General features: G+C 36.9%; 1 protein-coding gene and 1 pseudogene across 1 annotated transcript; one reads left to right on the forward strand and one right to left on the reverse strand.

Annotated features, from left to right (window-relative positions):
* Nucleotides 1-5268: 5268 nt before the first annotated feature.
* Nucleotides 5269-11621, reverse strand: OR9K2 (olfactory receptor family 9 subfamily K member 2). The gene is made up of 3 exons (XM_054663894.2): nucleotides 11511-11621; nucleotides 11118-11201; nucleotides 5269-8199 (listed from the first exon to the last, which is right to left on the reverse strand). Exon 3 carries the CDS (start codon nucleotides 8188-8190, stop codon nucleotides 7249-7251), a length of 942 nt encoding a protein of 313 aa, XP_054519869.2. The 5' UTR covers nucleotides 8191-8199; nucleotides 11118-11201; nucleotides 11511-11621; the 3' UTR covers nucleotides 5269-7248.
* Nucleotides 11592-15415, forward strand: LOC129136610 (heat shock factor protein 2-like; annotated as a pseudogene).
* The last annotated feature ends 200 nt before the right edge of the window (nucleotides 15416-15615 follow it).

The following is a 15615-nucleotide window of genomic DNA, read 5'->3' on the forward strand; positions in this document are numbered from 1 at the left end:
AATGTAAAACCCAAAACTATAAAAACCATGGAAGACAACCTAGGCAATATTATTCTGGACGTAGGAATAGGCAAAGATTTTATGGCAAAGACACCAAATGCAATTACAATAAAAACAAAAATTGACAAATAGAATCTAATTAAACTAAAAAGCTTCTGCACAGAAAAAGAAACTGTCAACAGAGTGAAAAGACAACATACAAAATGGGAGAAAATTTTTGCAAAATATGCATCTGACAAAGGCCTAATAAGCGGCATCTATAGGAACTTAAACAAATTTACAAGAAAAAGACAACCTCATTAAAAAGTGGACAAAGGACATGAACAGACACTTTTCAAAAGAAGACATACATGCTGCCAATAATAATATTTTTAAAAAAAACTCAACATCACTAATCATTAGAGAAATGCAAATCAAAACCACAATGAGATATCATCTCACACCAGTCAGAATGGCTACTTTTAAAAAGTGAAAAAATAACAGATGCTGATGAGGGTGTGGAGAAAAAGAACACTTATACACTGCTGGTGGGAGCATAAGTTAGTTCAACCAGTGTGAAAGACAGTGTGGTGATTCCTCGAAGTCCTAGAGGCAGAAATGTAATTTGACCCAACAATCCCATTACTGGGTATATACCCAAAGGAATATAAATCATTCTATTATAAAGACACATGCACATGTATGTTCATTGCCACACTATTTGCAAGAGCAAAGACAGGAATCAACCTAAATGCCCATCAGTGGTAGACTGGATAAAGAAAATGTGGTACATACACACCATGGAATACTATGCAGCCATAAAAAAGAATAAAATAATATCTTTTTCAGGAACATAGATGGAGCTGGAGGCCATTATTCTTAACAAACTAACGCAGGTACACAAAACCAAATACTGCATGTTCTCACTTATAAGTGAGAACTAAATGATGAGAACACATGGACACATAGAGGTGAACAACACACACTGGGGCTTATTGTAGGGTGAAGGGTGGGAGGAGAGAGAGGATTAGGAAAAACAATTTATAGGTACTAGGCTTAATACCCGGGTGATGAAATAATCTGTACAACAAACCTCCATGATACAAGTTTACCTACACAACTTGTACATGTACCCCTGAACTTAAAATAAAAGTTAAATAATAATTTCAAAAAGTTTAATATATGCCCTCAATTTTTTCTTGTTTGTAGGGTTTCTGATGAAGCGTCTGCTGTTAGCCTGATGATATTCCCTTTGTAGGTGACCTGCATCTTTTCCCTATCTGTCTTTAACATTTTTCTGTCATTTCTACCTTAAATAATCTGATGACTATGTATTGTGGGAATGATCTTCTTGTATAGTATCTCACAAGGGTTCTCTGCATTTCCTGGATTTGAATGTTCACCTCTTTGGTTAGATCGAAAAAATGTTTATGGCTGATGTCTTCAATACGTTTTCCAAGTTGCTTGATTTCCCTTTCTCTTTTTCAAGGATGCCAATGAGTCATAGAGTTGGTCCCTTTACATAATCCCATATTTCTCCAAGATTTTGTTCGTTCTTCTTTATTGTTTTTTCTTTATTCTTGCCTGATTGAGTTACTTTGGAGAACCAGTCTTCAAGCTCAGAGATTCTTTCCTCAGTTTGGTCTATTCTGCTGATAACGCTTGTGATTGTATTATGAAATTCCTGAAGTGGGTTTTTGAGCTCTATTAGATCAGTTTGGTTCTTTCTTAAAATGGCCATTTCATCTATTATGTCCCGTATCTTTTTATTGTATTCCTTAGCTTCCTTGGATTGGGTTTTGGCTTTCTTCTGAATGTTGATGGTCTTCATTCCTATCTATATTCTGAATTCTATTTCTGCCATTTCAGTCATTTCAGACTGGTTAAGAGCCATTTCTGGGGAATTAATGCAGTCATTTGGAGGTAAGAACTCTACTCTGGCATTTTGAGCTTCCAGAGTTCCTGTGCTGTTTTTTTTTTTTTCCTCATCTGTGTGGGTGGATATTCCTTCAATATTTGAAGCTGCTTTCCTTAGGATGTGTTTGGGTTTTTGTTTTCCTTTTATCTTATTTGATGCCCTTGGGAGTTTGACTGTAGTATGAGCTGGGTTCAGTTGACCGGCTTTGATTCTAATCTGCTCCTGGGTCTTGAAAGAGCCCCCTCCAGTTACTGTCTCCATGTCCATGTTTTTTTTTTCTGTTGGGTGAGCTAGTACATGGGGCTTCTTCATGCTGAGGCTTCAGTTAGCAGACAGGCCACAACTTTGACAGGTCAGCCCTAATCCACTGTCCAAGTGCTTCCCAGGGGAACACAGGGTTGTGCCTGCCCACATAGTTTAGGCAGAAGCAAGACCACTGGGCTGGAAGCTCTAGCAAGCATAGCCCATCTGGCTATGAGAAACAGGAGTGGATGGAGTTGCCTGCCCTGCCATCTGGGTGTCTCCAAGGCAACAGGAGGCTGCACCCCTTGGCAAATTCAAGCAGAAGTGTAACTGCTGGGCTAGAAGCTGTAGCAGACATGTCTTGCCTGGCAGGTGTGTGTGGAGTCTAGCAGGCATTGCCAGCAGCAGGTGTCACCCACCCTACCATCTGGGTGCTTCCCAAGACAACAGGGGGCTGCACCCTCTAGCTGAGTTTACACAGAAGCAGGACTGGTGGGCTGGAAGATTTAGCTTGTATTGCCTGTCTGGCTACCAGCAGAAGGGGTGGGGGGGTCACGTGTCTGGCTGTCTTGGTGTTTCCCAGGACAGCGGGAGGCTGAACTTGCTGGCTGAGTTCAGGTAGAAGAGGGATCATTCGGCTGGAAACTCTAGCAAGTGTTGCCCACCTGGCTACCAGTGGCAGAAGTGAGTTGGGTCACCCACGATGCCATCCAGGTGGTTCCCAGGACAGCAGGAAGCTGTACCCACCAGCTGTGTTCACACAGAAGTGGGATTGCTAGGCTTGAAGTTCTAGAAGGCATTGCCTGCAGGCATAGCTACCAGTGGCAGGGGTGGGGGCAATGGGTTTACATAAGGTATCTTGCAATTATAACAATCTATTTTTAACTGATAACCACTTAATTTCAATCATATACAAATACTCTACACTTTTAATTCTTCCCTCCCACACACACACTTTATGCTATGGATGTCATGACTTACATTTTTTTAATATTGCCTATCCGTTAACATATTTTTATACTTTTGTCTTTTAACTTTTATACCAGAATAAAAGTTATTTGTGCATTGCCATTACAGTATCAAAGTGTTATGTGTTTTCTACCTATTTACCTTTACCAGCAAGCTTTATACTTTCATATGCTTTCATGCTGCTGTTTAATGTACTTTCATTTCAATTTGAAGGACTTTAGTATTTTTTAAAGGCAGATGTGGTGGTGATGAACTCTGTCACTTTTGTTAGTCTGAAAAAGTTTTTAATTCTTCATTTTTGGAAGATATTTTGCCAGATATGGTATTCTTAATGGGCATTTTTTTCTTCCTGTACTTTGAATTGTATCATCTTATTTTCTTCTAGTCTGCAAGGTTTTTGCTGAGAAATATACTGACAGTTTCATGAAGATTTCCTGGTAAGTGGTTAGTTGCTTTTCTTTTGCTGCTCTCAAGATTCTCTTTGTCTTCAACTTTTGAAAATTTAATTATAATGTTTATCTGTGTGGATTTCTTTAGGATCATCCTATTTGGAATCCATTGGGATTCTTGTATATAGATGTTCATTTCCCTCCCCAGAATTGGGCAGTATTCCACCACTATTTCTTTAAATAAGTTTTTTGCCTCTTCTCTTTTTTCCTTCTAGAACCTTAATAATTTATATATTATTTCACTTGATGATGTGTTTTAGGTTTTCTTTACTGTTCATTATTGTTTGTTGCTGTTACTCTTACTGAATAATTTCACATGGCCTTTCTTTGAGTTGCTGATTTTCTTCTGCTCTGTGAAGACTGCTGTAAAACTCTAGTAAATTTTAGTTCAAGTACTGTATTCTTCAGCTCTAAAATTTTTGTTTGCTTCTTTTTATATTTTATATCTTTTTGTTGATATTCTCATTTTGTTCATGCATAGTTTTCTTTAGTCATGGAGCATCTTTATGATAGCTATTTTGAATTCTTTTTCAGATAATTTATATATCTCCAATTCTTTAGATTATATATCTCCAAATCTTTAGAACTGTCACTAAAGATTTATTTTGTTCCTATTTTGAGCCTTGTTTTTCTGTTTTTTTCTTCATGTGTCTCATATGTCTCATATGTGTCATGTGTCTCATAACTTTACATTGGAACCCACCCATTTGAAAAAACAGCCACCTCTACCAGTCTTTACAGACTGGCTTTGTATAAGAGACTCTCCCCAATCAGCCCTTCTAGAAATTCCAGGGATATGTGAAACCTTTTGGGGGAAGATGTGACTTCTCTGAGTCCATTCATGCAATTTCTCAGAGCTGATTACTCGTTTCTTTTTCAGGAGTTCATATCTTGCCTCTTTGGTGTCATTGCACAGTACTGCTAGTTCTCTAGTACTGTCTTTCCTTGGTTTCAGTGGTCACCAGGTATCCAAAGTATGCTGCTCCTTATCAGCATCCTGAGTCAGGCAAAACTGATTCCATTCCTTCAAGTAGCCTTCCCAAAAGCCTATAACCAGATGTAGACTCTGCCACTCTCCTTGCCTCTGAAGTAGAAGGCTCAAGTTATGTGGTTTTTTCTGATTCTGCCTAGCCATGCCAGCTACAGCAAACCACCTCCACTCCCACCCCATATACACACTCTCCTTGTTCTCAGAAGCCTCCAGGCATTAAAACTATACTAGTTCCATCAGTGCTCTTAGTGGAGAATGATAGAAATTAGTCCCTCCTGCAGCCCTCTGAAAAGCCACAATATTGGATTCTGCACCGTTATCTTTGTTCCCAAGGGAGAAGTCATGAGGCAGGGTGCTGTCCTAGTGCAGAGCTGTGCCAGCTTGGTAGAGTAGGTGATGTGGGCAAAATGAAATTTCTCTTCTTACCCATTTCATTGTCGCTTTCCTTGGCTTTGTGGTTGCCTGGGGGTACTGCAACTTCTTCAGTGCATTCTAGAATTCTCATAAAAGTATTTTGGTTCATTGTCACATTAATGTTTCTGTGAGGGAATCAGGGCTAGAAATTCCTATACTGCCATCTTGCTGATATAACCTACAGAGTCATTTTCTCAATTTTAAAATCCAAATATTCATTGCTGGTATGTAAAAAAGAAATTGGCATTTGTATATTAACCTTACATACAGCAACTCTGCTGTAACCACTTATTAGTTTCAGAAGGGTTTATTATTTTTAATTTTCTACATAGATATGTTATCTGCAAACAAGGAACGTTTTCTCTTCTTTTCCAATTTATAGACCTATTTGTATGAATTTGCTGGAGATCCCATAACAAAACACCACACACTGGGTTCTTAAACAACAGAAATTAATTTTCTTAGTGATAGAGGCTGCAAGTCCAAGATCAAGGTGTCAGCAGAGTTGGTTTTCTCTGAGCCCTCTTTCCTTAGCTTGCAGATGGCTGCCTTCTTGTTGATTCTTCACATGACTGATGTTCTGTGCACATGCACCCCTGGTGTCCCTCTGTGTGCCCTAATCTCCTCTTTCTATAGGGACACAAATGATACTGAATTAGGATTTATCCTACAGCCTTATTTTAACTCAATTACATCTTTGAAGACCCTATCACTAATTAAAGTCACATTCTGAAGTACTAGGATTTAGGGCTTCAACACATGAATTTTGAGGGACTACCATTCAACCCATAACACTTTTATTTCCTTTTCTTATTTTGTTGCTTTGGCTAGCACTTCCATTAAAATATTGAAAAGGTGTGGTGAGAGAAGGCATCCTTGCATTTTTCCTGATAATAGTAGGAAAGCTTCTAGTTTCTTGCCATTTAAAATGTTCACTGTAGGTTTTTCATACATGTTCATCAAGGCAAGAAAGTTCCCCCTTTATTTCAGGTTTTCTGAGAGCTCCTATACTTTTTATCTGTTCATACCATGACCACGCACACACTCAATTTCAAAAATGGGCTAACATACCATCTTTTGTACATTCTCTTCATACTAGTCAGTTAATATATTTTGGGTCTTTTACCTGCAGTTTAAAAAATCTGCCTTTGTTCATTAATATCGACATACCATTGAGCCCACATCAATATTATAAACCACTGCAGCAGGTTTCCTGACTTCAATCTAATCCCCCTTTGCTCAATGTTCCATGCAGCCCAAGAAGGGTTTCTCTGATTACCAACCACCTTCTTTCAGGCACCCCACTTTGTGATCTCTATGAGTACCTTTGGCAAAATGTCTGGATTTTGGTTTTATGCCCAAGGATTTGACTATCTCACTAACTTTTAAACTTTCAAAAGAATGAGGTTATTTATCCCTGAGCCCACTGTAAGGCCAGAACATATTATACAGATATTAAATAAGATTAATCAAATATGTACCTATATTAAGAGGCACAGATAAGTAAATTTTGGATCATAATCCGTTTTGATGACTTCCCTGATTCTATACCTTTATTAACTATTCCTTATCAATTATTAACACAAGACAAAATCATGAAGATCAAAATTGAGGGCATGATTGATCAAAATGTTTGAAGATCTCTATTTCCTATTTTAGTTCTTTGCACTGGGATCCAGCAACTAGCAGTACCTTAGAGCACTCCACAATAATGAAGTATAACATTTTCCAAATTAATGTATATAGTAAAGATTACTTATAGTTTGTTTCTTATTATTAGTACTTCCTATCTAGCACACATAAGGTGAAAACTTAATACTCATTTAGCATGCTAATGAAACTAGCTATAAAATTAAAGACATATTTTATTTAAAAATAATCTGGGCATCTTTGTCAACTATCCATGATTGTGTGTAGGAGGGATGGGCAATCCCAAAGACAAACAACCAGATAAAATCTTGCTGAAGCACTATAACAAAATACAAAATATTGTTCTACATTATGCCACAAGAATCAATAGATATAAATTCTGTGAAATAAAATGTTGAAGACCAGTGAGAGGGTTTATCATAAAAATACTTCTCTAATGTCCAGGATATCTCCAATATCCAAGATTTTCAGAATTAATGATGTCTTGGGAGGTAAAAAAGTAAAATATGGAAAGAGCACATCACATGAAAACATCTAAGAGTATTTTTATGACATTCAGGAGAGTAACTTTTATTAATGACCACAGGTGTATTAAATAAATAGCCACAATAAAATTGGTGAAAGAGAAATAATAATCAAAGAATAATATTTTTCTTCTCTAGAAACTTTTTTAGAGCCTCTTGGACATCTTTGTTCCTCAGAGAGTAAATCAAAGGATTCAACATGGGAGTGACTAGGGAGTAACATAAGGATGCCACTTTACTCAGCTCAGGAAATCTGTCAGGAGTGAGATACATAAAAAAGACAGCACCATACAGCACACTCACAACTCCCAGGTGAGAGCTGCAGGTGGAGAAGGCCTTCTTACGTCCCTCAGTAGAGTGTATCTTTAGAACTGTGGACACAATATACATGTAAGATACTATAATGACTATGATAGTAGGCAAGATAATAATACATGATAAGGAAAAAGATATCATTCTATGGATAAAGAGATCAGAACAAAACAGTCTCTGAAGTGGGCGAGAATCACAGTAAAAGTGGTCAACAGCCCGAGAAGCGCAAAAAGATAAAGTAAATGTCATGCTAGTCTGAATAACTGAGCTAATGCAGCCACAAAAATAGGAACCAGCCACCAACTGAGTACACAGACGTGTGGACATTTGAACAGAGTAGAGCAGAGGGTTGCAGATGGCAATAAAGCGGTCATAAGCCATGGCCGCCAGGAGAAATCCCTCAGTCACAATGAAGAGGGCAAAGAGAAAGAGCTGGGCCACACAGCCTGCAAAGGAGATAGACTTGTTTTCAGACCAGAAGTTGATCATAGCCTTGGGTGCAATAACAGATGAATAGAAAAGATCAATGAAGGAGAGATTGCCTAGGAAAAAATACATTGGTGTGTTCAGCCGAGGATCAGTCATAATAATGGTCATCATCCCAACATTCCCTAGAAGGATCATGGCATAAACAAACAAAAATAGCAGGAAGAGGAGAATGTGGAGCTCTGGGTGTACCCTGAAGCCTGCAAGAATGAAGTCAGTCATTTCTGAGTGATTGCTTGTTCCCCTGTCACCCATGGTAGAAACCTGTTGAGAGGCACAGGGCAAAATATACAAATGAACTCTTGGTTTGGATCCTAGCATTACAAACAATCTCTTACGGTATTAGGATTTACAAAGCTATTTTTAAATTAATGTTATTATTAATTTTAGCCTCATAAGTATACTGTGACTTAAAGCCAATCAATTGCTGTTGAAACCAAAGATTAGTTGCATTTCTTAATTCTTTAAGTGTTAGAGTTAGGTTTTTTGCCTCTGCATCTAATACAATGCCTTTCTACCCAAATGCCTTTCACATTTCCAAGTACCACTTCTTTATACATTTCCCACTCATGATTCACACAATAACTTCAACATCATGAAGCAGTGACTGGAAGAGAGCACAATTAATTTAATAAATGACTTTGGGAAGCACATTAGTTAGTTTGGGTTGGGAGATATTTGGGGTTTTAATAGTCAAGTTTAGGAAAACAGAGACTTAATTTGGAGTACCAACAAATATAAAGGAAGTGACTGAGTTAAAAAAAAAAAAACTACTTGAGAAGTGCAATTACCTTTCACAAGTCATGGAAACTGGATTCTGATGGAAGTTATGTATACCCACTAAGATAAAAGGTGTGCGCAACCAAGCACAAAATTATTACTACTCATATTCAAGAATTTCTGTCCCAGATGGGCCATCAAAGCACTTTCATAAAGAAAACTTCCCTTCATTTCTTGATCCCAAGACTTGGAGATCTTTAACTTTTAAGTTCATGGGTGCAAGTGCACGTTTGTCACATAGGTAAATTTGTGTCATGGGGTTTTGCTGTACAGATCATTTAATCACCAGGGTATTAAGCCTAGTACCCATTAGTTATTTTTCCTGATCCTCTCCCTCCTCCCACCTTCCACCCTGCAAAAGGCTCCAGTGTGTGTTTTTCCCCTCTATGTGTCCATGTGACTTGCAGTTCTTTAAAAAGAGATCTACAGTAGAACTCTTCCACAGATAAAAGAGTTACTTTAGAAATTAATACTGCAAAGGATACATATGGGGGCATTGCTGATTACACTTTTATTTGCCCTGAATACAACTTTTGTAGCCATTATTAACTCATTACTGCTCAAATAGATTTTTTAACTTCGTATGTTAACAATACAAGCCACTCTTTCTCTGTCCTAAGGGCTTTGTGTGCATGATTCTGTCTAGGTAAAAATAATAACAAATATGTATATGGCATTTTTTATGTGCCAGACACTTTTCTAAATGCTTTCATAGTAGCTCATTTAATCCATACAATAATAACATTAGGTGGTTATTATTATATTCCCAAGTTTACAGATGAGTAAATTGAGGTACAGAGAAATGAAGTCTGCTGAAATTCACTTACTTGAGTCAGAATCAAGATTTGAAGCCAGGAAAACTGGCTCCAGAATCCATGCTTTTAATCATCATTAATGATTAATCACTGTACTATATCAACTTTAAATAAAGGACCCTTCCTGTTCCCCTACCTTACTTCTGCTTGTACTTTAGAGTGTAGTTAAAATTTCATATTTCCAAATAAAATCTCTAATTCTTCAACCTGGGTCAAAACATCTCATCCAAAGATAATTTGAAGAGACCAACTGCCACCATATTTTAATATTGAGATTACATATTAATTATTCTTCACTTGACAATAACTTAAGACAAAATTCAATTTGTTCTCCATATATTGTCAGCATAACGTTATGTGTCTGGTAAATGGCAGTTAATACATATTTATTATAGATAAAAGTTGAATGATAATGATCATGCAGAAACAGAGAAAAATATAAAAACTATCCATCCAATACTGCAGTGGTTAGTATGGGTTTTAGGTTTAAATAAATCTAGGCTCCAGTTCTGCTTCTCTCACTTTCTAAATGGGATCTTGGACAAGTTACTTATGCGCTCTCTCTATGCTACTGTATTCTCATATATAAAGTGGAAATAAGAGTCCTCAAAGTTTTCTTGGGAATAGAAAATGACATATGTATGTAAATCACTTAGCACCATTTATGGTAAACTAAGTATTCAGTAAATGTTAGCCATTATTTTTATTAACTTTTCAGTGCTCAGTCCCACTATTCATACCAAATAGTGCTTATTAGGTTGAAAACCAATAATATATATGGTCGTTTTTGGACAAAACATTCTCAGTTGAGGGGAAGAATCAATCTGTTAAAAGTTTAGAGAGATGAAGAACTCTTGGAAAAATGGAGTATTTTGCCTGAGAAAAAAGATTATTAAGAGAAAAGCTGCATAAGATGTTATCATTATTTAAGACTGTATTAAATGTTGAAAATAAAATATTCACCCGTTTTATCAAAAATTAAAGATGTAAGTAATTAAGAAGTAGTAAGAGCTTACATTAGATTGCACTTAGGGTCTGGAAAGATGTGAGACATTTAAGAAGTGAAAGAAAGCTGACTGAAGTCAGCATGAAAAATCATTTTTTGAAAAATAATATATATCATTTATCTTCATTTTATTCTCATCTAGAAGCAAAACAGATTACTTTAATCTCTAAGATTTATTTCTATCAAACTCATTTCAACATTATAATTTAATATTATTATTAATAGTAATTATTCCTCACTTGACAATAATATCCTTAACATCAAACTCAGCTTGTTTGCTGCGTATTGTCAACATAATGTTCTGAATCTAGTGAATGACAATAATTCAATACATATTATTACGTAGAAAAAAGCTGAATGATAATGAGTATGTGGAATCAGAGAATGTAAAAAAACAAATTTATTAAAATAAATTTATATCATAAATGTTATAAACATTGTAACATTATAAATGTTAATAAATGCATTGCTGATGACATTTTTTACCTGGAAAAGGGAGTTATTCCCGCAGAAGCCAACAACAAGTAGTCAGTTTGTGACTTATTTTTCAAAAACTTACAGGTTTTAAAAGTTACTTTTACCTTGTATTGTTTAGTAACTTGTCAGATTCTGGTAAAAATCAATCAGCAGAGTTCCAATGTTTTCCTCTGTTTATTGTTTTAATTCTAGAAAGGATAAACATAAAGTTAATTAATGACTGTCATAATTATAAGTACTGAAAAATAATTACTTTGAAATAAAATGAATCATTCCCCACAAATCCACATTTATTATTACAGTTTTAGATTCTTCCCATAGATAAATGTGGCTTATGTGCCTCATTGTTCTATTTTAAAGTCTTTTTTTCAGTAGTTGATTTCCTGAAAAGTTTTATAGTCCTTTTTAGAAGAGAGTCAAGGTGAATTTTTCAAATCATGTTCTGCCAAAACTGAAGTGATTCCAGGAACAAAAATCTATAGATAAGCAAAGTGAACCTGAGGAATCAATGCACAAGATATTATCTATCCTGAATTCTCAGAAACTTGTATGCTTTCAAGGCAAGAGGATAGATTGCCATGGATATGCAAGTAGAGGTCTTGAGCTCTTTGGCATCTCTGAATACTGCCAAAATATCAACAGCAGTTATCCACGAGGGCTTCGGTTTTGCTACAGCTTTTTCATATAATTACAGTATTGAGATTTCCTCTATGTTCTGGGAGACAGTACCTCTGGGAGAGAAGAACACAAGTCAATTAATTAATAAGACTTCTAGGATCTAAAAGCAAGATCCATGAAGACCTCAGAGATTCTATATTTTTTTAAAAAGCCTAAGAGTACTTAAAGTACATATGAGACATTCTTTAGGAAAAATCACAAGGATCTTTTAATTTTAATTTCTTCACTGAAAAAGCAGCATTTTCAATTTATCATTATAGCACAGTTTTTGATAAGCAAGTAGAAATAGATACGAAAGGAAATGTTGTGGTTCATAATGCCATTTGTAGGAAAATTTTGAGTCCTAATCATAAAGTTAATTTCATATTTACTTTCAGAATTCTATTCACCCAAATCTCTCCTTGATGACTTTTTAACTATATTTTCTCCATAGTAATTGAGAAGAAAGATAGAACAGCACGACCATGATATGGGCAAAAATCCAACAAACGCCCTCTAATCCATCAAGTAAAGGCCACATGTTTAACTGGATCTAAAGTTGGGTTTATATTGTAATTTTAATTGCTTTAAAGTTGTTTATTCAGGTGTCATGTATTAAGTTAGTAACTTCTCATCAGTCCCTGTATATAGTTCAAAATAATTTAGAGAACTGTTGGCTCCTTCCGGTGAGTGTTAAAGTTCTTAAAGGTGGTGTGTCCGGAGTTTGTTCCTTCAGATATTTAGATGTGTCCAGAGTTTCTTCCTTCTGGTGGGTTTGTGGTCTCACTGACTTCAAAAGTGAGTTACAGCTCTTAAAATCTCTTAAAGGTGGCATGTCTGGAGTTGTTCGTTCCTCCTGGTGGGTTTGTGGTCTCGCTGACTTGGAACCAACCCAAATGTCCATCAATGATAGACTGGATTAAGAAAATGTGGCACATATACACCATGGGATACTATGCAGTCATAAAAAAGGATGAGTTCATGTCCTTTGTTGGGACACGGATGAAGCTGGAAACCATCAGTCTCAGCAAACTATGGCAAGGACAGAAAACCAAACACCGCACGTTCTCACTCATAGGTGGGAATTGAACAACTACAACACTTGGACACAGGGTGGGGAACATCAGACACCGGGGCCTGTCCTGAGGTGGCGGGGGGGACAGATAGCATTAGGAGATATACCTAATGTAAATGATGAGTTAATGGGTGTAGCACACCAACATGGCACATGTATACATATGTAACACACCTGCACGTTGCGCACATGTACCCTAGAACTTAAAGTCTAATAATAATTAAAAAACAAAAACAAAAAAAAAAAGAAAAGAAAAAAAAAAAAAAGGAGTGAAGCTGCAGACCTTTGCAACGAGTGTTACAGCTCATAAAGGTGGCACCTCCAGAGCTGTTCTTCCTTCGGGTGGGTTTGTAGTCTCGCTTGCTTCAGGAGTGAAGCTGCAGACCTTGGTGGTGAATTTTACAGCTCATAAGGGCAGCAGGGCCCCAAAGAGTGAGCAGCAGCAAGATTTGTTGCTAAGCTGAAAAACAAAGCATCCACAGGGTGGAAGGGGAATCTAGCGGGTTGCTTTTATCCCCTTATTTGGCCTCACCCACGTCCTGCTGATTGGTCCATTTTACAGAGCACTGATTGGTCCATTTTTCAGAGTGCTGAGTGGTCCGTTTTTACAGAGTGCTGATTGGTGCATTTACAGACTTTAACCTAGACACAGAGTGCTGATTGGTGTGTTTACAATCCTTTAGCTAGACAGAAAAGCTCTCCAAGTCCCCACCCCACCCAGAAGCCCAGCCAGCTTCACCTCTCAGTTGGTTCAGCAAAATGAATGTAAATTCAGTAAGGAGACTGAATTTAGAGCTCATTTTATCAATTGTTGTGTTCCCCTAGTAAAATTATCTCTCCGTTAAGCAGTAAGAATATTCATTCAGCAGGGACAAATGTCATGTAGGCATCCAGCAAAAAAAAATTGAGAGTGAGTTGATAGGTTTTACAGTGGTGGCTGACAATCCCATTTTGACCCCTTGTACTTGGACCTGTAATTGTTTCATATATTTGTCGCTAATGAAGGGCACAGATTATATCCTGGATGACAGTTACTCACCTTTCTAAAGTAATGACATCCAGTTGGTCCAACAACTGAATCTTTAATAAATTATTCCGGTCGCTGCCGCCGATGCTACCACCACATTTGGATGTAGAATTTGGAATCCCTGTGCACCTGTTAACAAGGAAGCAGAGTTTGAACTGCCAACTTTCCTCAGCAAGCTGTGGACTCTTGTGGAGGAAACCCACACTAACGAATTCATCACCTGGAACCAGAATGGCCAAAGTTTTCTGGTCTTGGATGAGCAACGATTTGCAAAAGAAATTATTCCCAAATATTTCAAGCACAATAACATGGCAAGCTTTGTGAGGCAACTGAATATGTATGATTTCCGTAAAGCAGTACATATCAACTCTGAAATTGTAAAGCAGGAAAGAGATGGTCCTGTAGAATTTCAGCATCCTTACTTCAAACAAGGACAGGATGACTTGTTGGAGAACATTAAAAGGAAGGTTTCATCTTCAAAACCAGAATAAAAAAAAATTCTTCAGGAAGAATTTAAAAAAAATTATAAGTAGTGCTCAGAAGATTTCAATAAAACAGGAAACTATTGAGTACAGGCTTTCTGAATTAAAAAGTGAGAATGAGTCCCTTTGGAAGGAGATGTCAGAATTATGAGCAAAGCATGCACAACAGGAACAAGTTATTCGAAAGATTGTCCAGTTTACTGTTGCATTGGTTCAAAATAACCAACTTGTGAGTTTAAAATGTAAAAATCCTCTACTTTAAACACCAATGGAGCCCAAAAGAAGAATCTGTTTCAGCACATAGTCAGAGAACCGACTGATAATCACCATCATAAAGTTCCACACAGTAGGACTGAAGGTTTAAAGCCAAGGGAGATGATTTCAGATGACATCATTATTTACAATGTTACTGATGATAATGCAAATGAAGAAAATATCCCAGTTATTCCAGAAACTGGGAAACTGGGATATTATATCATATCCATATATCATATATGTATAAGTGTATATATATATCTCCAGGATGTTATGTCTGATCCCTCCAATTGTAGCCAGTACCCTGATATTGTCGTCTTTGAAGATGACAATGAAGATGAGTATGCACCTGCCATTCGGAGTGGAGAGCAGAGTGAACCAGCCAGAGAATCCCTAAGTTCAGGCAGTAATGGCAGCAACCCTCTCATGTCTAGTGCTGTCCAGCTAAATGGCTCATTCAGTCTGACCTCAGAAGATCCAGTGACCATGATGGATTCCATTTTGAATGATAACATCAATCTTTTGGGAAAGGTTGAGTTGTTGGATTATCTTGACAGTACTGATTGCAGTTTAGACGACTTCCAAGCCATGCTATCAGGAAGACAATTTAGCATAGACCCAGGTCTCCTGGTTGACTCTGAGAAAAAAGGATTAGAAACTACCAAGAACAATGTAGTTTAGCCAGTCTGGGAAGAGGGAAGAAAATCTAAATCCAGGCCAGATTAGCAGCTTATCCAGTACACTGCCTTTCCACTTCTTGCATTCCTCGATGGGAACCCTGTTTCTTCTGTTGAACAGGTGAGTACAACAGCATCATCAGAAGTTATGTCTTCTGTAGATAAATCCATAGAAGTTGATCAAGTGAAATTTATCCCAGAGTGCAAACACACAAACACGAATCTATAAATATGGTATACTATATTAACATAATGAAGAACATAAACCATATGATCATCTCAATAGATGCAGAAAAAAAATTTGACAAAATCAAACATCTTTTAATAATATAATAAAAACTCTCAAAAAAACATGTGGAGAAGAAATATGCCTATACCTCAACACAATAAAGGCCATACATGATAAGCTTACATGCACACACACACACA

This window comes from Pan troglodytes, chromosome 10 (genome assembly GCF_028858775.2).
Source record: "Pan troglodytes isolate AG18354 chromosome 10, NHGRI_mPanTro3-v2.0_pri, whole genome shotgun sequence".
Taxonomy (NCBI): Eukaryota; Metazoa; Chordata; class Mammalia; order Primates; family Hominidae; genus Pan; species Pan troglodytes.